The 23,274-nt window shown below is 40.6% G+C and overlaps 1 protein-coding gene and 1 long non-coding RNA gene across 2 annotated transcripts; one reads left to right on the top strand and one right to left on the bottom strand.

Moving 5' to 3' along the window:
- Positions 1 to 1,363: 1,363 nt before the first annotated feature.
- Positions 1,364 to 7,148, bottom strand: SLN (sarcolipin). The gene is made up of 2 exons (XM_089508235.1): positions 7,013 to 7,148; positions 1,364 to 2,003 (listed from the first exon to the last, which is right to left on the bottom strand). Exon 2 carries the CDS (start codon positions 1,898 to 1,900, stop codon positions 1,805 to 1,807), a length of 96 nt encoding a protein of 31 aa, XP_089364361.1. The 5' UTR covers positions 1,901 to 2,003; positions 7,013 to 7,148; the 3' UTR covers positions 1,364 to 1,804.
- A 1,927-nt stretch (positions 7,149 to 9,075) lies between these two features.
- On the top strand, positions 9,076 to 15,644 carry LOC149319978 (uncharacterized). Its single transcript, XR_016279908.1, has 3 exons — positions 9,076 to 9,253; positions 10,904 to 11,051; positions 15,243 to 15,644. It is a non-coding gene; the product is annotated as an uncharacterized LOC149319978 (long non-coding RNA).
- The last annotated feature ends 7,630 nt before the right edge of the window (positions 15,645 to 23,274 follow it).

The raw sequence follows: 23,274 nt of genomic DNA, 5'->3' as shown, positions 1-23,274 counted from the left end.
GTGGAGGGGGTGTGGACAGCACTGGGTGGCACCTCAGAGGGGGCATATCACCCAGTGCACTGATAGGAAGTGATTTTATAGTGTTTAATATGGGGATTTTTAATTCTTTTAACATTTTTATTGTAAACATTCTTAATTTTCTGTTTTGGAAGACTCCTTGGGGCCCACTTTGGGAGAAAGGTGGCATATAAATGAAATAAATAATAAATAAGTGCTTTCTGGGTCGGGTGGCTCTGCTGGCTGGGCAGCAAAGTGAGTCTCCTACCTCTCCTGCTTCCTCAGCAGCAATGCCATACCCAGAAGGGGCTGCAGGATGGCATGAGCAGCCTACCCACGCTAGTGGGACTGTGTTGCCTTCCGGATCTGGCAGCTCTGCTGGCTAGGCAGGAAAGAGAGTCATTCCCTTTGCTGCTTAGCCAGCAGCTCTGGCAGACCCAGAAAAGGCTGTTGAAGAGAGAAGGGGGGTATTAAAAATGATCTCCACCAGGTGTCAGTTATTCTAGGTATGCCACTGGACAGACAAATACCATGACCTCATTGCATCTTCCTGTATGCCAGTATAATACTCAGCTGCCAATGCTAATCCATTTCCACCTTGATAGATAAACCTGTAATCTGTGTATCCAGAGTTTTCTGAATTCCAGGAAGGGCAAATTATATACATAGTTTGAAATCAAATTGATATCTTACCCTCATGCTATCTGTGTTAACGTCCCCTTATTCTAAACACTGTAACCAGTTTCATCATCTCCCACCTGCCGGGTTCAGTTTCTTTCTTACTCTTTTTATTTATTTTCAGTTTTCAATTGTTGAACTTATCAGTATTAGAAAACTACATGGAAGTTGCATTTTCCCCCTTTGATTCCAACATATCCACCACACCACACAATGACACTGAAAACAAAGGGAGATAAATAAATAAATAATGTTAATGTAAATAATAATAACAATAAATTAAATAAAAACTAATATAAATAATAAATAAATAATAATAATAAATAGTTTGTTCCATATCCTATGCTTCCAAGTATGTTGCGAGCATGCATGTTTTGGCCCTGGGAGGGCTCTGGATTCTGTGGGTCCAAAATCTTGCCCAACTAATGGCTCCTGATGGCTTCTAGGTCAGGAGAGTGATGAATCCTTCCCAGATTTTAGTCCAAAATCTAGTAATAAAAATGGAGAAGCTTCAGGTCCCTGGATATTTATTGATTTAGGACTACTGGTCCCATAACCCCTTGCCATGATCATGATGGGCGGGGCTTCTGGATTGTCAAGTCCAAAACATCTAGATGTCTAAAGGTTGCCTACCAAAGCTGCAAGCCTTGCTTACAGTAATAACACCATGAAGAGAACTGAGGAGAACATCACTGTACTTAGTTCTTTATTCAAGGGATAAGAACAGAGAAAAGCGTTTCAACATTTCAGCTAAGTAGTTCTTGCTACATAATGCCAAAACTATGAAAGCCATACAAGAGTGGATAGAAAACAGACAGTTACGAAAGGTGTATAAATTTTTATGCTTCTAGTCACCATCATGGTTCCAAATCAGGTGCATGCATTGATTACAAAGGATGAGAAGAAAGATGTGCCATACTTTCTATATAAATTAAATAATTTACATCATCTTACATCCATTTGAATATTTAGATGCAGTATAGAGGTATTTTAGAGTAAAAAAAGAAAAGGCATTTCCACACAAAGACAGAGAGAACACAGAGAAGCAGCATTCTTGTGTAGCAGAAATGGCATCCTTCTCCAAAGACAGGGTCTTGAGTGACTCCAGGGATGGTGAAAGATGATCATTTCACTCTTGATAAGACTTCACCAGAAGCCACATGAGTAGTACTGTGATCAGTACAATCATGAAGTTGAGGAAGAGCTCTTGCGTGGATCTATCCATGGCCAGGGACAGATGAGGTATGAGTAGAGGCTGCCTGCAGAGTGGGACTGTGGAGAGGGAGCTCTTATTTCAGGGTTGTCCTTGGGATCAACCTTGTCCACTCCTAAAGAACAAGAACAGAACTAGATGTGTGAAGATGGGAAGCCTATTTCAGCTCTATTTATACCCCTGGTGTAAGTAAATGTTATTCCTATGGCCAACCTTTAAAGCAAGCAGGGGATCTTTTAAAAAAGACAGAGGGTATCTTTAACAGCTTATCGCCTTCTTCAGTTTCAGCTCCACAACGGGTCTTGTTTTTTTTGGTGCCACCCCCAGCCCAAATATATCCCACTTGATGAGGAGCAATCTAGAGACTCCTGTGTGTATTTGGAATTGCCTTTCTACACACACACACACACACACTTCATTTATTATTTTGGAAAAGTGTAAGAAAATGAAAACTACATTTGTAAAAATAAAAGTAATATTAGCACATTACAGCAAAAGTGCTGAAATTGAAAATGTTGGGGTCTGAGTAATATAAAGCACAGGAAAGTTCCCGTGCCTTTTGACTATAGCTCCCAGAATCCTCAGATGCTGATCATGTTAGCCAGGGGATTCGGCTAGTTACAATGTAAAAGGGAACTTTTATGAGCTCTGGTTGAATATATTTTGAGCTCATCTATAATTCCTTCAAAAGTGTGGCTCTAGTCATACCAGAATAAATGAGTAGATTCAGCTGCATCAACTCCACCATTGTTTCACTTTGGAGAAATCCCCTTCCTCATTCATTCCATCTGAATGCCACCTTTTTGTACTAATATGTTAGACATTTTCCTTAATTGGAAAAAAAAAAGTGCTGTGCTAAGAGAACACTACTTTCACATAGCAATGTCAGTTGAATAAAAAGTGAAAACTTTGTTACTTCCACTGTGGTGACATCTCACATTAAGTTGGTAATATTTCAAACAGAAGAATGAAGTGACCCATACATATAGCCTGTGCAACATCTCCCTGGATGCCAAAAGTATGGGTATGAGAAGCAATCATCAGCAGCTATCTCATACAGCCCTTCTGTTTCAAATGTTGCCAGAGCAAAGTAGGGTCCAGTCACCTGGTAGTGTCAGTCTCTGTACAAGATGAGCAAACCCATGACGGAGCAGTGTGTGGGACCAAAAATTGTGGCCTCCTAAACCAAGGAATGGCCTCAACCACCCTCTTCCAGGCTTAATTTGGTCTGATTTGGTCCCTCCCCTCTTCAGGCCACTCCTCCAAACCACATCTCTGATCACATGCCCTATAAGAAAGTCACCATATAACAACAATTGCTGTGATGGGGAAACTCTTGCCTCTGGTCATGCAGCCATGTAAGAATTACAATACTCTTGTGGAACTTTGGTACTCTTGAGAAATAATGGGCATGATGCTTTTATCTCAGTGGAAAGCTACAGATGAGCAACCTGCTACATGGCTACAGACACCCCTTCATATATGTTTAAAACACCCCATCTTGAAAATGGTCATTGGAACCAGGCGATGATTATGAAGTTGAAGTTCTCAAATAGGTTGGGGAAGTGGCAGTGGTGGCTGGTGGCTTCCATGGCAATGGGACAAGGAATCTGCTTTGGCTTTTAGTCCAAACTTCAGAGGAAATATCCAAGTTGCTGAACCCTATCCCCTAACTAGATTTGACATCTTGGATAGCTGCTTTAATGTTCAGATGAACTGGCGTGGAAGCTGCCTGGTCAGTGGATCTGATAGGCCTCAAATGAGTCGCATGAAGATTTAATTTAGCAGATTAGCAGTCCAATATTTAATACCTATAATAAGCTTGCATTGAGCCATCTGGTTTGTTTAAAATATTTCTTAGCCATCCAGAAAATTCCAAGATGGTGTGTGCAAGAAGGTAAACAAAGTTACTCACACCAACATATAAATACAGTATAATAAAATCAACAAATAAACATAATGCAGCACAAAAATTAACAGGTCTTTTTATTTTTAAAAAAAATGCAGAATGCAATCTTTTTTCTAAGCAAGATTGGGAGTTGGCCTCAAGATGTATTGGACGGCAACTCCTATCAGCCTCATCCAGCACGGTCAATATCTTTGCCATATGATGTCCTGGTTGGGGTGATGGGAGTTGCTGTCCACACATAGGAATGTTCCTGGGCAGAAGAAGGTTGGTCATGATGAATAGTTTCTGAACATATTGAGATATTGGAGAGAGTCAAAGAGGTAAGGCTTGTGTTTTGTACATGTGGTCCCAGGACCATACTTTGGCCTAAGGGTCTCAGATTGGGAAATACCTTGATCATTTAAGAGAGGGGATGGCAGAAGGTAGCACTGGATTAAATGGATCAATGGCCAGTGTTATTGAGGGACCTTGGTCAAGAACCTTCCATTGTTTCCTTCTCTTCATGAATCTACCTTCTCGCTATCATTGTCACCAGCTGATGAGTACCTTCTCTTCCTCTTCTTCCATTTCCTGCTACCACTTTTTCCCCTGGCAGGGAAAAAGTCAGGGGAAAAGCAGGCAATGGCATCTGCTCCTGAACCTCTTTCTCACCATTGTCTGGCCTATACACCAAGGTGACTGAACAACCAAGTTGCAGTAGTAAAGAGAAGGAGCAAATCCAGGGATTCTCCTCCTGGGATCTCTATTGGGTATAGGCCCTAAAATCATTAAAACCAATAAACAAAAAAATCTAACTTTGACAGCAGTGGTTTTGCTTTGTGGAAAGCAACTCCCTATATATGACAAGCAACCCAGTGTTAGATTATATGTTTGAAACTTTATCTTTCCTTGTATTCATTTTTAGCCTCAGAAGCTAGAAGTCCCTTGGTTCCAATGGTCAGAAAAATATTCTAGCAAACAAGTGTACAGATGTGCTAGTTTGGATCTGAGAATCCAGGCTGGGAACTCCTACAGCATTCCAGAGAAGTGCTAATTTATCACCCAAGCGCTTGTATATACACACAGACTTATCTCTGGGCAGATGCATACTTTTTCTTTAGACATCACCTTGTCACTATGCTGATTTTATTTATATCCTGCCTTTCTCCTAACATGCAATATGAGGTGGCATATGACCTTTTAAAAACACATAGCTCAAATCCTAGTATTTCTGATGAAGAAAAGACTGTAGATGGAGCAATGCATTTTGCCTTTTATTAAGATGTTGAGCCAATGCTTTTAACAGATTATCTTTCTTTGGGTAAAGAGCTGCCAGTTTAGAAGCTGAGCCAGGATTTCTAGAAGTATGAAACCACAAGCATTTGATATGCAAAAGAGTGTTGGCAAACAATTTTAATCAAAGCACACTGGCCTGTATTAAATGCCATGCCCTGGTGGACAGATATTAGAAAATCTGGTGACAGTTATTAGAGTGATCAAATTTCCCACCCCATCATAAATTCATGCTAAAGGTAAGTCTTGCAAAGATTTATAGAAGGGTAACATTTAGGGAAGGTGGCAGTGTCTGTTATGGTAAATAAATTATTTATTACAATCTCTCTCTTTCTCTCAACATGTGTACACCACATGCGACAATATTTTTGAGAGTTCACTAAGAATGCAAAAAAAAAAAACTTTCTGAAAATGCACTAATCTGTTCATTAGTCAGCTCACTTAAAATACAATCATAACAAAAAGTGGTCTGGAAATGCACTGGTTTGTAGCAGAACTTTGGAAAAATTACTTGTTGGACTAGAACTCCCAATGGTCTTGCAGCCTGGTGGGTTTATGAGAGTTGTAATCCAAAATCCACTTTGAGTCCCTATAACGGGAGGAAGGCAGAAAATTTTTGTGTGTGTGTATAGCAATTTTCCAAGCTGTCAATTTTTTGCCAATGTAAACGTAAATGTGTTTCATTGAACCTTGCTATGTATTTTCTCTTCTCCCTATGGCTCTGCTGGTCATAAATCTTCCAGTTGTCTTTACAGCAATTGTGTAGGAGACTCTAAGAGATTTTTCTGCTGTTCTTTAGATTGCTTTGGTCCGTTATTATTATTTACATTTTGGAAGATCTTATAGTCACCTTTTGCTGCACTTTTAAAATGTTGAGATGTTTAGCTACCCTCTTCCCCAAAAAAATATTCTGACAATCACATATCAGTCAGATGACTTTTTACATCTTTGTTTAATTTTTCAACCTCTCTAGTGGAGACCAGGATAGAGTGGTGACCTTGTATATGTTTAGTGAAAGTAATGGCAGAACTTTGTATATTTTTGTTCAGAAGAACACCCTGCTTACTTGCAGACAAATGACCAATGGTTTGTCTCCTAAGTTTCACTTAGTTGAATGGCATTACTCCAAACATCATATGGACAGGAATGCTGCTTGACAAACTACTTATACAGTGAGTAGTTTTAGTATTAGGTAACAATATAATCTAAAGAACTGCCAGTTTAATATTACAAAAATGTTTTAATAGTAAACATTTACATATTGTATTTTCAAAGTGCTGAAAACACTTTTTTCCCCAGAAAAAGGTGCACCACTGTTTTATTTTATTTGACTGACAGCAAGCTTGTGCTGAGAGACTATGGTTTACCAAAACTACCAGGTTGATTCAAACTTTTATGAGATTTGCTTCTGGTTACCCAAAGGTCATGGTAGTGGTCTAAGTGTGATGATAAACCAGCTCTGTGTGATATAGAATCAGTATGGCCCTGCAAGTATTATATTGTCTTTAGCAATAATAGTGCTGAATTCAAATCATGCAATAGTTTTGAGTTCAATAATTTGCCCTGATAAATTCACTTTCCCCCAACTTCAGTTCCTGACCTGTAAAATGGGGATAACAGGAACTTTTCTGGATGAGACTGCAGAGCAAATAAATAAGATAATGGACGTGAAGTGCAACACTGTCTCCCAGATTAAAAGAAAAAGTGAACTTGGTGTGTGTGTGTGAGAGAGAGAGAGAGAGAAATTTCACTTAGAATTGCACCTTTTAAATCTTATATCAATAATTAGTAATACTATCATCTGCAAAATGAGGAGGGAAATTCACAAAATGATTTAAGTTGATTTTTTTTCTGCCTAAAGGATAAAGATTAGAAAGCCAGAAATTTATACAATGTTAAATGTTAGCGCTTCTCCCTGCACCACATTGCATCGCTTGCTCTACCTGAAGAGGATGGATGGATGGATGGAGTACAGCTCTTCAGCCTGTGGTACCCAGGGCTTCCCTCAGTTTCTCCTCATCTCCCAGTGCAGTCTGGATTCCCAGTATCTCTGGTGGGACTAAAGTAGTGGGAGGGAGGAGAAAGCAATGAGGGTATTGGCAACAAAAGTTGTGATGTCATCAGTGGCATACTTAAGAGGGGGGCGAGGCTGAAGATCAGCATTCAGTTAAGGCTATTTTTGCATGGGGGAGTGACAGGAGTCTGGATTGATTTACATGCTACCTTTGGATTCTTTCCTGCTTTGGGTTGTAAGAATGCCCAGGACGTCTTAACAGGGTGGGAAACTTCTAGATGTTGTTTTCTTTAAAACTAGGCTTATTTTGCTTCAAGGTTTCCTATACAGAAAAGGTCACAGAGGTCTGTACTTTCCAGAAAAGTTCAAGTTCTTCGGGATCAAGGCAAAAGTTTATTCTGCCTTTTGACAACTGAATGAATTCCAGATTCTACAGAGTTTGCTTGACAAGTGGGGCCACCTGTTGCTGTCTCCCATCCTTATTATAGTAGGCGCTTTGGCTTCTCGTGTTCCTATATGTTTAATTCAAGACAGAAGAACTAGAGCAAAATATTATTTGTGCTGAGATGTGGGTAACCAAGCACCATGGCAATATCATGCAAACAAAAAGATTTGAGTTTCATAAATTTGGAACGTATCTTGATTCATCATATTAGAATTTCTTCTCCCATGCTTTTACTCTTAACCCCTTTCTTCAGATGTTTAGATTATTTTTAATTAACCGTTCATTGTACCATCAATGTCCATGGAACTTAAACTAGAATAGGATAGGTCTCTGCCCCACAGGGTTTGCATGAGCCATTTTGCTTCTTGCTTTTAATGAGAAAAACATGCTTACATCCAATGTGGAGAATCTTTCATTCACAATCATTAAAAAGTAGATACCTCTTTAATGATTCATTTCTGTGATGAGAAGTCATAGAGAAGAACATACAATATTGGCTGAACATGTACCTTTGGACCAATCAGGTCATCAACATGCTCAGAGAGTTCCATACAGTGGGAGGAGTCTTCTAGGGATCATCCATAAAGTACATCATGCACAAAGATGAAGGGAGGTGTTACCAAAATCTGGCCATTGGTCAAGACAGGACAAAATATGATGGAGGGAGAAGATTTACAAAGTCCCTCCAAAGAACAATCATTGGATGGCCTGCCATACCTCAACTGCCACTGGTGTGGCTGAAGGCAATGGCAAACCTCCTCTGAATAAATCCTGCCAAGGTAACGCTGGGATGGGTTCACCTCAGGGAAGACAGGGGACAAAATGTCCCTTGATTATATTGTTATTTTTGTTGCCAGAGATAGGGAGAGGTATGCTGTCTTTTTCCCATTCTCATAGTGCGATCATGAGAAGATTTTCATATGACGTCACACTTATCCAGGCATTATCCCATCTGGAAAGTGCAGTTGGCACTAAAGACTTTCAAACTACATTGTGCAGATCCTGTCATTGTCCCATCATTGAAGCTGCATTGTTCAGCATTTTGCATTAATTAAATGACTTCAAAGCACACCAACAACACCAACAACAACCAAGAAAGAAAGAAAGAAAGAAAGAATCATCTTGTCTAAGAAGTTAGAATCATAGAATCGTAGAGTTGGAAGAGACTGCACTTTTCAATAAGTAAACTTGCCTAGCTTCTTCTCATTAAGGACAAGGATAATACCTTCTCAATGGCCTTTGCACATTCAAATTTCTAATCTTATTCTGAAGGCTTCTCAGGATGAGCCTTAACATTAAACAGAGTGAAGAAACTGCCGCAGACAGTGGATTTTGGATGCCCTGAAAGAGCAGCCAATGGTTAGTATTTCCCTTGATTATATTGTTATTTTTGTTGCCAGAGCTAGGAAGAGGTATGCCACTAGGACTTTCTATTTCATGTGCCAAAATAACCAAGTAGGTGTTGGGTACTATGCACCTTGGTTTGGTTGGACTTGGAGGAGGGGTTCATCTGTCTGTTCATCTGTTTCAGATGACAGAATGTCTTAGACTGCCCCTAAGCCTTCAAATAATGTCAAGAGCAGATGGTTTCTCCACCTCCTTTTCCTCCTCCCCTCACACCCTTGACCTATGAAAGAACAGAGGGAAGGAGATCTAAGGCTGATCTACAACATGCTGCTTTTGTTTGCTGCAGACTAAGAACAGCAGACCCATGTGGATGTTCAGGTAAGGAGCTGTGGCTATAGAAGGGATCTGATTTGCATTAATTAGGATGGCGCACCAGAGTCAGAGGAGAATGTGTAGAGAAAAAAGACAATGGGGTGAAAAAAGATGAGTGAGGAAATGTACGGGGTCTCCATTTTGAGAGGTCATGTAAGTGGAATGTGGAATAAGATGATGTGTTTAAAAGGTCCAAGAAGGAAGGCAAGAATTTCAAGTACAAAGCCCTATCCCTACCCACCTACACTACAGACCAATGCTTACTACCCTCACTAATGTTGCTTGAACAACTAACCATGACACTTTTGATATGCTGGCATTTTTTTTATACAGTTATATGTTTTTCAAAAATTAAGTTGCTTTATTTTTGGCCCCTGGTTTTCTCATTCTGTTTTTTGCTTTTTGTTTAAGTCTCCTTTGGTTTGTCATTGTTCAGTTTTATAATTGATGCATCTTGTTCATTTAATTGGGCAATTCACTGAAGAATTCTGCATGGACAGCTTGAAATAAATGTTTCCTTAGCCAACCAAGTAGGTTTTGATTTAAGAGTAAATGGACTTGGCAAATGTTTTGTTGTTGTTGTTGTTGTTGGCTAACACATACTTACTGCATAATATTATATAAATCTATTGAGAAATGTCTAACTGAATTCAACAGGATTTACTCCCAGGTAACTGGGTATAGGATTTTAGTCTTAATCTTACCCTTGTTTGCTTCTGCCTTCCATAATCTTGATAAATATTTTGTGCTGCTATAGAACACAGTAACAATTGTATATTCTCTTCACAGCCCTGGTTGTTGGGAACTCACCAGAGCAGTGAATCTGCTCCAAGTTTTAATCTAAACTTTAAAAGGGCCATCCAAAATGCTGACAGCTATACCCAAACTAGATTCCACATCTTGGATAGTTACTTTAAAGACCACAATGTGGAGCAGTTTACTAACATGGGAGCCATTTACCACCAGTCATTTCCCAGATGTATGTATTGCTCAGAATATCTTGCTAGACATAGCTTCCTCCATAACCCCCTTAAACCTCTCATTATGATTTCAGTGGTATCACAAGAAAACCAAGGTTGTCATTCTACTGGTATTTTACACACAAATACATTCTCTTACACATGTGGTTGGACCTCTCTGGCCTTTGCTTCATGTCCTTATTCAGTTCATGGTTATGTAACAGGAGTTCTGAAAATACAACTATTTCACATGCACTTTTATGTTCTCTGATGGTGCATAACTATTTGTCAGTGCCTTCAATATACCCTTTCTTCACTAGGCTTTCAGAGAGAGCCACTATGTCTCCCCCATTGCACAATGGAGCAATAAACAGGAACATTCTCAGATATTTAGTTGGCTGTGCAATGATGGTATTCAGCAAAAGGGTTGTGTGGCAAACTACACCTTAATTATATAGAGTTATACTTCACAAGCATGATGTAGAACCTGGAACCTAGGTTGTAGCAGGGCTGCTCTACCACTACACAGATTGAAGTGGCTATCTCAAACAGTAAAGACTGTAAATGTTGGATGTTGAGGAGGCATCAATGGTTGTTTTTAGTATTTAGAGAGAGAGGGATGTCTGAAATGCATGTCTTGTTTCACCTCTGTTTCTTGATCTTTGTAACTCAAGCCTTTTCTGCTTCTTGTCTATAGAGGTTACTTCTCCCTTCTTTCCAAATGGTTAGTATAGTGTATTGCAACCCTTTGCTTGAGAAGGAAGCATCATGAGGTTTCTCCACCTCAAAATGGAAAACATTCATACATCAGAGTCAGCATTAGCAACTCTTCTACCAAAGTATAGGTAACTTTCTTTTTTGTCTATCTACTTTCCTATTTCAGACGGATTTCTTGCAACAATAAACATAAGTTTTGCTTTTAAACCTTATCAAAGTATCCTGCCTATTTTATATCCTGTTTTATACCAAACGCTCATATTGCGCTGGAGACACTGCACTCTTCTTAATATAAACGCCAAATATTCTGACAGTAAAATGGCAGTGTTAGTAATTAAACAACATTGCTGACTGTGTTGCTTCTCAGTCTGCCCTCCAACTGTTCAGGCAGTAGAAGTACATTGTGCTGCTGCTAGTGGCATAGAGTCATCTGCCGGTCCAGTACTGGAAGGGTGCCATCTTGTTGGGAGGATCTTGACAGTAGTGCTAGGCCATAGCCTAATCGACCTAGAGTCTATGGCATGTATGCACAATATTGTTGGGCACATCTCAGTATGCCAGGATGGTGTACCACTACCATTTAGCACTCTTGAAATACTATATTTGTGAATAGTGTTGCCTTCTTGCACACAAAGACATATTCCAGTGATTTCCAGTTCTCTGCCATCACTACTAGCAGAGAGAAAAAAACAGAAATCTCAGTTAGGGCTGCTGGTGTATGACAGTGGTAAGAGCCTTTCCAAACCCATAGCAATCTTCACCAAGATCACTGGTTGAGAATATAATGAGAAACATGGTAGAGAAATAACAATCTCATTTTATATAGGACTTCATTTAATCCAGTCCTCAAAATGCTGATTGAAACGCTCTTTACTTTTATATTTGCCAATGAAACTGTTAAGGGAGATATTTTTAATTCTGAAATGAGGACTCTGGGAGTGTGGGCATGTACAGTTTGAGAAATGCAAGATCAGATGCTGGCTATGATCTAATATTGTATTTAAATGTGGAAATCACACAGGATGTAGTTCAGCCTTTCTCCTTGGTGCATGTTCTGTATAAACTAGATTCTTGCTATAATACCTTTGGCAAAATCATGCCCCAGAGATCGCCAAATGATCCTTCCACTTTATAATTAACTGCACAATGTTTATGCCTACCAGGTTCACCGCTGTAAATGCAATGGAAAAAGCCTGAGCCTGGAAACCTTAGTTCTGAAGGACTTCAGATACCAGAATCTCTTAGCCAGCATGGTGACTGGCTATGCTGGTGGGCTACTCTGACAGCTGTAGTACAAAAAAGTAATATTTCTGATCTCTGAAAATAGACTATCTCTTACTCTAGACCCCATTGGTCTGGGACTGAGACAAGAATATATTTTTGCTGGCTCAGCTAACTGAAAATATGTCCAGAAATCCTGACATTATACTGCTTCTGACATTATACTGTCATTTCCTTTGACACTGTAAGTCTGATTGAACGATCTTGCCATTGCACTGCTTGCTCTCAGAAGTAAACATGGATTTCCCTAGCCCACACATAAACCAGTCCCCTACCATACCTTTCTCACTTGGTTACAAAGTATTAAATGTGCTTTGGACACAATTTAATACTGTGATTCATGCCTGCTAATGTGAAGAAAGACATGTTAACTTTCATCATCTAGAAGGCTTTGATAGCAGGTGCATGAATGTTTCAGTTATAATTTCAGATTGATGTCTAAAAACTCTCTCTCAGTCTCTCTCATCCCCCCCCCACACACATACATACACACAGACATGCATATATTTCAGATGGGAAAACCTATCCACTCTAACTTTAGAAGCAGCAGCCTATCAAATTTAAATTCAATTTTCATGCCATCTGGCAGGATATGTACAACTCTTGCAAAACTACCACATGCCTAATAAGGTTCCTTAACTTGGATGAAAAATCTGTACTTAGGACAAGAGGCCACAGTTAGAACAGAATATAGAGAAACAAAAATGCTCCCAATTGGCAAAGGCATCAGGCAAGGCTGCATTTTATCACCCTACCTGTTCAACTTGTATCCAGAAAATATACCATGAGCAGATTTAGACTCAGAAAAAGGAGGAGTGAAGATAGGAGGAAGAAATAACAACAGTCTAAGATATCCAGATAATGCCATGCCTCTGGTGAAAAACATCAGAGACTTGGAGCAATGATTAAGCTCAAAAAAGAAGGTACAAAGGCAGGATTACTGCTGAACATAAAGAAAACAAAGATAGTGACCACAGAGGATCTACATTAATTTAACCTAGAGAATGAGAAAATTGAAAAAGTTAAAGAGTTCCTATACCTTGGATCAAACATTGTACAGAATGGCGACAGCAGTTAAGAAATCAGAATAAGGCAAGGAATGGGAAATGCAGCTATGAAAGACCTAGACAAGATCCCAAAAAGTAAAGGCATGAAGGTAACAGTAAAGGTTTTCCCTTTGACAAGTTTGTCAAATCATGTCCAAATGTAGGGAGACAGTGCTCATCTCCATTCAGAATCATACAAGCCATCATATTCACCATTACTATGTACAGATGTGAGAATTGGACAGTGAGGAAAGTGGATAAAAAGAAAATCAATTCATTTGAGATGTGGTGCTGAGAAGAGTGCTGAGGGTACAGCGGACAACCAAAAAGACAGACAAATGGGTCCTTGAACAGTAGACGGATAGACTCTGCTGCTCCAGAGAACAGGACCAGGAACAATGGATCCAAGCTACAGCAAAAGAGATTCCACCTCAACAAAAGAGCACTCTTGGTCATTGAAAGTATGAGGAATAAAAAATTAAAGCCAGTTCCAAACATTAATAGTTTTAAGTAGCTTATTAATAATTAGTGATAAGAAAGAGCATATCATTTTTATGACTGATTATGATGATGACTGATTGGTGATGATTAGTATTTTCATATTTAAATATTAATAAATTACCATTTTGTTATTTATATCTGAATTTTTGAGAAATCCATCCTTTTTTAAAATGTCAGTCCATATTTGTATTTGCTTTTTTCTCTGGAAGGACCTCATGCAATACATGAAGCTATTCTGCCCTATCTTGGCAACTACTCTATGGGGCAGATAACACTGAGAGTTGGTGGCTTCTCCAAGACATGCTGTTTAAATGACACACGCATTTTAAGAGGCCAGAAGCTATGCCAAAGCTGCACTCTAGTCCTTAGGATTGGAGCGTGGCTTTGGTGCGGCTCCTGGCCTCTTAAGATACACGCATCATTTGCCTCCAAAGTGACCCGAAGCAGCTTTATTTTATCCTGTCTGTACTGGCTGCATGTCTCTCTGCTCCAGGGGAAATCTGGCCCTGCAAAGTGGTATCTCATCTATCATATATATTTGACTATAAGTCAACCTCATGTATAAGTTGAGGGCAGGATTTGTGGCCAAAATTGTGGATTTTGATATGACTCATGGATAAGTCAATGGGGACATGTAACAAGGGTGGGTTCCACACCGCCCAAAAGTACGTGCTCGGCACATACTAGGGTTAGGAAGGGGCGTCCTTTCCGGATGCCCCTAACTCTAGTACATGCCGAGCATGTACAAAATGGTGGTGCCCTATACACATGGGTGCCACCATTTTGACGTCGCAGATGCTTAGTATCCGCATGTTGCAGCGCGGAAATGACGCCACAAGTGTGCCATTGGCACCTTGCGGTGTCATTTCCACGCTGCAAAAAGAACCCGCTTTTTGCAGGTTCTTTTTGCTGCACCAGGGAACCGTGCGGTTTGTCGGCTGTGGTTCCCTGGCGCAGCAAACACGGGCACTGGCAGAGTGCCCTTTTTGGGCGCTCTGTAAAGCGCCATAGGATCTAAAAAATGAAGCAAAGGAAAATAATGCCAAAAAACTTACAAAATTCCAGCAAGCAATTGTGCTCACACTAAAGGCTGGATGAATGAGAGAGTAGAGTAGGGTCAGTGCCTCCAGAATAAATTATATTCTTGCCTTTCACCAAGGAATGGTCCTTTTCTGAAATAAGAGTTAAAGTACAATACTTACAATGACCCATGGATAAGTTGACTCAAGTTTTTATGGGGGGAGCGGGGGAGGAGGTCAATTTTTAGACTAAAATGTCTAGACTTATACAGGAATATATAGAGTATATCACTTAAGTTCAGTTTTAATTTTCCATAGTGACACGTTTTACACTTTTGTTTCAGGAAAGGTCCTCTCCAATCAGTTCATGATGTTAATAATCTCTTATTGAGATTGTGCTACTATTGCAGGGATCTGTCATTTTCCCAGCAGAAATCCCCTTAATTATTTTTTTCTTTTGATACCTTTACAGAGCCTGGATGGTGTAGTGGTTTGAATGTTGGATGATAACTCTGGAGACCAGGGTTTGAATCCCGGCTTGGCCATGAAAACCCACTGGCTGAGCTTGAGCAAGTCACACTCTCTCTGCTTTAGAGGAAGACAAAGGCAAACTCTCTCTAAATAAATCATGGTAAGAAAAACCCATAATAGGTTCACCTTAGGGTCACCATAAATCTGAAACAACTTGAAAGCACACAAAAACAACAACTGTAGCCTTTCAATTTCCCCAAGGAACCACAGGAGCCTTGCTTGTTTTTGTCTCAGTGGAAGCTACCTTGCTACTGTTAATGGATTTGAAATGTTATTGCTTTGGTTTTCCTGCCCTTTGTCCCTGGTCAAAGGAGACTGGCCTCTGTCTACACTGATAATCCTCTAGAATAGACCATTTTAACTGACAACAGAAGTAAGATCTGAGATAAAACATAAGCCTGTGACTCTAATATCTGAAACATGGAGAAATAATGCAATTTGACACCATTTTAAGTGCTGTACTCAATCCTATAGAATCCTGGGATTTGTAATTTTACAAGGCCTTTCGTCTTCTCTGCCAGAGTGCTGGTGCCTCACAAAACTACAAATCCAAGGATTCTATAGGATGGAGCCATAGCAGTTAAATTGGTGTCAGACTACATTATTTCTGCAGTGTAGATGCACCCATTGTCACTTTTCTTAACCTGTAGCATTTTTAACATTGTTGCATCATGAAGAAACCAGTGAAGCTTCAAAAGCTGGCATTGATGTATTTTGTGCATTTTAATTGGTCCAATAAAATTATCATTGTTTTGTAGATGTTGGATATTGGTGCATTTTGTTAAATGGGCACTATGGCTCCCCTTGAATATGTTTGTTTTTGCAGACTAACACCTCTAGAATTTTCCTGGAGAGGGCATTAAGTTCCATTGCAACTGCTATGTGGTGTTTGGTTGCATGAATATCACCCTCCCTTGCTATTGCTGGCCATGAAATAAGAATCAAGCCTGTCCTTACAGAGGAAACTTTATTAACCTTTCTTTGGAGCTTGTTAATGAACCTATTCAGGCAAATGCTGACCTAAAGTCTGGGCAAGGAAAGTTTTTAAGCAAGAGTGGAAAGAAGCTGTAGGGCTGCCATATTCCACTTCCTCGAATCAGGGCACTAATTTACACATTATGCACATTTTTCTAATTATACAAAATGTTCTAACTTGCATTCCATTTCTGTGAATCTGGCACATTAATTTTGAATTTTTCTTCCACTGTATTTCAAACTTGATAGTTTTCCTTACTGTTAGAAGTGATTGGAGAAAACCGGTATAAAGCAATGTTCAAAGTGCTGGACACACTCCCAAATTCAAATCTCTGCTTGGGCATGGAATTTATCATGTGACTATGACCCACTGTTACCTTTCAGCAAAACCACTTTAGAGTGTTGCTGTGAGTATTAAGAGGGAGAGGGAAGCAATATGAAGTAGACATATACATTACTGTTGTCATAGAAGATTTTCACACTGGCACTTATCGTGGGGTAAGCACCGGTATAGCACCGGTAAAATGTCCCTGAAGTGTGAGTATATGAAAGCCAGCCATGCTTCTGAAATGAAAGTGAAGTTTCCCCTCACCTCTGCCGTCCTTGAATTGTTCATGTAGCAGCCATTTCCTATTAAAGGGAACTTTGTGTTAATAGGAAATGGCTGCTCCGCGAACGATTCAAGGACAGTAGAGGCAAGGGGATGCTTCACGTTTCAGAAGCACTACTGGCTTTCATATCCTCATACTTCAGGGGTGTTTTACCAGCGCTTTACCAGCACTTAACCCATGGTATACACCGGGGTGAAAATCTTCAATGGGAGTCCTGGTGGCACAGTGGTTAAATGCAAGTACTTCAGCCACAAGGTTGTGAGTTGGATCCTGAGGGGCTCCAAGGTCAACTCAGCCTTCCATTCTTTCATAGGTTGGTAAAATGAGTATCCAGCTTGTTGGGGGAAATTGGTTTACATGTTGTAAACTGCTTAGAGACTTTTTAGTTGAGTATTAAGCAGTATAGAAATGTACACACTATTGCTATTGTATGCCTTCAAGTTGTTTCCAACTTATGGCAATTTTAAGGCAACTCTGTCACAGGGTTTTCTTGGCAAAACTGGTTCAGAGGAGGGTTTTATTTGCCTTCTTCTGAGTCTGGGAGAATGTGACTTGCCTAAGGTCACCCACTGAGTTTCCATAGTCTAAGGATAATTTTTCTTCCAGGTGCTCTGCATCAGCTCCCCAAGCAATTTCCCCACGGGTGGGTTTCCTGGTTTGGGGGAAGGTGTGCAGAGAAAAAAAGGTAATAAGTAGGGAGAAGATTTTCCCCTCCCAAGCATATTTGTCCCTTTTGCACCACCTCCATCTCACTTTTACATAATTGGACAGACCTCCATTAAAAAAATCATGTCTTCTAATATTCACTTCTGGTATAGGGTGAAAAAGAATGGCCAAAAGGCAATCTGTAGGCTACATAAAGGCCATAGGGCCATTTGGTCGAGCCTCAATGGTCAGTGGTTTTGAAAAAATAAAGTGAACAGGAAGTTCCAATGTCAACCCTGGCCTCTAATGCTTGCCATCCCTGCCTTAAGACATTCAAAACCCTGAAACCTGCCTACTGATTTCAAGAATTTGTCAAGAATTAAAATTAAGTTCTTACATAATCTGTGAGGAAGTGCTACCTTAAATACTTTCCTTGTAGCTTCTGTGGATTTTTATGTACCATTTTAAAACAAATTCAAACTCTCTAACCTTTGAAAAATGCCTGGCCCAAATTCCCTCCTCATGTCTTACATATTCAAACTTAAGGCACTGATCTATATTTAACACCTCCATGTTTGTGACAAATTCTTCTCCTTAGTCAACACATCAAGTAGCACGTAGCCCTTCCTTGCAATCTTATGTAACTGCTGTGCAATCCCTCATAATGTTGTTCAACAGAGGCAAATCAATCAAATGCCCAGAGAAAATGGTGTATATCTCATTCTTAGGCAGACAGATGTTAGATTACTTTTAAAAAATATATAAAGGGTTATAACCAAATGTTTCAGCTTCTAGCTAGTATTCTGTTGGTGACATTTGCAGATGTAACTAGATGTTATACCCACATGTGTAATTTCTTTTTGGACCATTCCGAATGAGATGTCCAATCTCTCCTTCTTTAAGATCCCCACAACAAGGGATTTGCTGGGCACAGCATCTCTTCTCCAGTCACTGCTCAGCTGCAAGGGTGCACCTGAGCTTGTTATGACTGTTCTCAAGCAGTGAGGGATAAAGAAATAACTCCATGCATGCTTATGAGCAGCTGGATAAAGGCTGGGCATGTTCCCACAGCTGATGTGACAAGGGAGACAAAACGTGCTGTTGTCAAGCCAGGTGTCACCCATCCAATATCTGTGCATTTCATTTTTACTGCTTAATTCTTAGTTTTGGTTAAGGTCTCCAATTTGTTTAGGTCATTTGGAATTTGATCCTGTCCTCTGCAGTATTAGCTACTCCTCTTTACTTGGTGTCATCTGCAAATTTGATAAGCATATCCTTTATTCTATCATCCTAGTCATCAATAAAGATGTTGAGTAGCACTGGGCCCAGGAAAGAACCCAGTGGCACCCTGCTAGTAACTTTTCTCCAGGATGAAGGGGAGCCATTGCTGAGCACTGTTTGGGTTTGCTTGGTCAACCAATTACAAATCCATCTAAAAGTAGCATTGTCCAGCCACATTGTACTAGCTTTTTTGCAAGAACATCATGGGAGACCTTGTCAAAGGCCTTACTAAAATTAAGATATGCTACCTCCACATGATTCCCTTAATCTTCTTCTCTTCTTGGCTTTACTTTGCAGACAAAGATTCAGGAAGGACTCATCTGAGCTTTCTACAAGCGTGTTAATGATGTTGGATGTATCCTTAGAGCCTGTGCAATGGATTTTTCTGGTGGAGCGCAGCATGCACAGAACTGGCCTCACCCTTTAGACCAGAGGTTCGTCTGCTGAGGCCTTGACAAGCATGGACTGTAGCAGCGAGGTCCTTGAGTCATAGGTTTCATTAGAGGTTCCTTCTCTTAGATGGTTGACCTTACAGGGTTAGACGAGCACCATCTGCCCGGGTTTGGGATTAGAGTTTTCCTTCTCCTAGGACAGTTGTCATAAGGCTAGAGAGCTCATCCTGCTCTTTGGCACTCTTGGTCAGACCCTTCGGTTGTGACCTGTCTGGCATGGGAGGCCCTGCCAGTGGCTATTATACCACTACCAGCATAGCTCACAGCTTCATTAGGGTACGCAAGCCTCTCCCCCACACAATCAGAGCATAGCTGGAGGGGAATAGGAGGCCGGAAGATGACAGTTAAGGAGGGAGGAGCCTCTTTCTTCAGGCTAGCCCTGATGGAGCTGGGTCTGCCTGATCACTCCCTCTCAGGCCGGAAGATGACAGTTAAGGAGGGAGGAGCCTCTTCCTTCAGGCTAGCCCTGATGGAGCTGGGCCTGCCTGATCACTCCCTCTCAGGCTGGAAGATGACAGTTAAGGAGGGAGGAGTCTCTTCCTTCAGGCTAGCCCTGATGGAGCTGGGCCTGCCTGATCACTCCCTCTCAGGCCAGCATCAATCTACCAAGCTTGTAACACTTATTAAAAAAAGAGATCAGATTAGTCTGGCATGACTTGTTTCTGAGAAACCCACATTGACTTTTAATGATCACAACATTACTTTATAAATGCTTACAGACTGTCTGCTCTAGAATCTTTCCTGGTATTGATGTCAGGTTGACTGGTCAGTAAGTATTGGGTCCTTCCCCCCGCCCCTTTATTAAAGATGGGGACAACATTTGCTCTCCTCCAGTCTGCTGGGATTTCTATTCTCTGGGAGTTTTCAAAGCTGATTGCCGGAGGTTCTGACATTATGTCTGCAAGTTCTATGCCCTTGGATATAATAATAATAATAATAATAATAATAATAATAATAATAATAATAATACATTTTATTTATATACCACTTTTCCACAGATCAAAGCGGTGTACAGACAATTAAAACCATACAGACATTTCATAAAAGGATAAAATCCCATAATAAAACCATACAATTACAGACCTCTAAGCACAATCATTCGCCTTCAAGGGTAAGCAGGGAATCAATGGCAACAGGGTAGATAACTTCATTCTTCAGGGGGGAAGGCTTGAAAAAAAAGAGTTTTAAGCCTCTTTTTGAATGTTTCTAGGGGGGTTGTCAGACTGAGCTCCTCGGGTAGATCATTCCACATCTGTGGGGCCATCACTGAAAAGGCCATCTGGGATGTGGCAACATATTTGGAAGGTGGAATTACCAGTAAGTTCTTCCCAGATGTTCTGAGTGTGTGGGGCGGATCATATGGGGAAATGCAGTCCCTCAAGTAACTCAGGCCCAAGCCATGTAGTGCTTTATAGGTAGTGACCAACACCTTGTATTGCCCTCGGAAGCGAATGGGCAGCCAGTGAAGATCTTTCAAGATAGGTGTTATATGGTCAAACCTGGACACACCAGTGACCAATCTGGCTGCCCTATTTTGTACTAACTGAAGCTTCCGGACTTGGTACAAGGGTAGCCCCATGTAGAGCACATTACAGAAATCTAATTGAGAGGTTACCAGAGCATGTACCACAGTTTCAAGGTCTCTTTGGCCCAGAAAGGGCCGCAGTTGGCGTATCAACCGAAGTTGATAGCAAGCACTTCTGACCGTCGCATCTACTTGAGATGTCAACTGCAGAGACGAGTCCAGAAGTACTCCTAAACTGCGAACTTTGTCCTTCAGGGGGAGTGTGACCCCATTCAGGACAGGAGGATAAACTTCCTTTCTAAGGCCTGGAGGACCTATCACCAGTACTTCTGTTTTCTCTGGATTCAGGCTGAGTTTGTTTTCCCCCATCCAGCCCATATAGTTCATCTGGCCATGGAGATATGAATTCATTTAGAATAGCCAGGTATCACTATATTACTTCTTTACCTTTTCTGTACTGCATTTCCCCTACTACATCATCTGCTTCATTTTCCCCAGGTTGAGCACTGGTTTCCTCCCCCCCCCCCCCATGTAGTGAAGTGACTGATCTGTGAAGTACAGCCTCAGTGCTATTTTCTGTCACATCTTGGTAGGTTGCTTCCCATTTAGCAGGAATAGGAAAGGCATGCACACTGCCTGATCCTTGGAGAGAAACAGCCAACTCAGTTGCCTCAAAGGAAATCGAGCTCATAGACAGCATTAACAAGGTTAGATCTCAGAGTAAGCCAAGACCTATTATTAACAGACGTCTTAGTCAGTGGAAATACAGGCTGGGTACAAACAAAATATTTAACAGGATTGTCAGTGGATTCCCCTCCCCCCTCTGATGGGGTGGATAAGGAGTTCCCCCATCCCATGCATGTTATGTAATTGATGGGCAAGTGTTCCAGTCATTCAAATGTTTCTCTCTCTTTCCCCAATAGATTCCATCCTGTCCTTTTCCAGGATGATGAATATGGTAACAGATCTGGTAACCATGCCCTATGAAGAACGCTTAAGGAAGTTGCATATGTTTAGCCTGGTGAGAGGGGGAAACTGAGATATGATGTGATAGTCATCTTCAGATATATGAAGGAATGCCTCATGGGAAGCTGAGATGGAATTCTATTCCAATACCAATGGATCCCTGCTAAGCATCAAGAAAAAGCTTTGTGATGGTCAGAGCTGTGCAACAGTGGAATAGACTACTTGAAAGGTGGTGAATTCTCTTTCATTGGAGGTTTTTCAACAAAGGTTTCAAAGCACCAACCACACTTCCATAATTTTCTTTCAGCAGATAGGCCAGAATGGTATAGTAGTTTGAGAGCTAGACTATGATTCTGAGAGACCAAGATTCAAAGCCCTGCTCATTCCTAGAAACCCACTGAATAACCTTGGGAAGTCACACACTCAGCCTTAGAGGAGGGTAACAGCAAACATAAATATTGCATAAATAATTCTTTGAAAACCCTATGAGAGGGTCGCCGTAAGTGGGAGTTGACTTGAAGGCACATAGCAATATGATAGATCCCTCCAACAAAGGGATCTATGGGTTGGAACTCACACAAGTCTTTCTCTGACAGAATCAACCCCAGTTGAGTTCCACTCAAGGTATTTCTCAATACTACAAAGAAACACTTCTCTCATCCTAAAACACTAAGCTAGCTGTTATGCAGAGACTCCAATGTGAGATGTGGAAGAAACAGTTTCTGATCCAATGGAAATGTAGACTTGGATGAGTGTCACCAATGCACTGCAGCAATTAAAACTTCTCTTGGGGCCCTTTCATGCTAGACTAAGGTTTTTTAACCAGCATTCACTAGAACCCCAGAGTTCTATGAAAGGTTCCTAGGGATTCCATAAGAGATCATGATTTTAAAATAACAATTTTTGAGTTGTAAATAGAATATTTTTTTAAGCAAGGGTTCCCCGACACCTGACTATTTCAAGGGTTCCTCCAGGATAAAAAGACTGAGAAAGACTACACTACACAATTAAAGCATTATTATTCCACTTTAACAGCCATGGCAATATCATGGCAATTATAGCACTATAATTGTGTAACATAAGAGGCTCAGCTTTGTGCTACAAATACCAAAGAGGAGTAAAATTCAAAGATACAGCCATGTTAGTCTGTAGAATCAGTATGTAGCGAGATCTTGTAGCACCTTTGAGACTAACTGAAAGAAAGAAGTTGGCAGCATCTGAGGAAGTAGACTGAAGTCTATGAAAGCTCATGCTGCCAACTTCTTTCTTTCAGTTCATCTCAAAGGTGCTATAAGATCTCTCTACAAAGAAGAGTAGTGAAAGGAAGGGAGGATGTCAGAGAACTTTTGATCAGGAGCAACAGCTGTCTTCAAGCAATGACTAGAGTAGCCTCTCTCAAAGAGAAATGAGGTAGCATTTGAAAGAAGACCATCTCTCCATGCTAGTTCCTGGCATCAAAATTGTCTGTCAGCTTCCTTACATTCATCAATCATCTGCAATAGTTAGTCGCTTGATTAA

This window comes from Sceloporus occidentalis, unplaced genomic scaffold (genome assembly GCF_023333645.1).
Source record: "Sceloporus occidentalis isolate IW3139 unplaced genomic scaffold, rSceOcc1.0.p SCAF_2, whole genome shotgun sequence".
Taxonomy (NCBI): Eukaryota; Metazoa; Chordata; class Lepidosauria; order Squamata; family Phrynosomatidae; genus Sceloporus; species Sceloporus occidentalis.
This window is presented reverse-complemented; position numbering and strand designations above follow the sequence as displayed.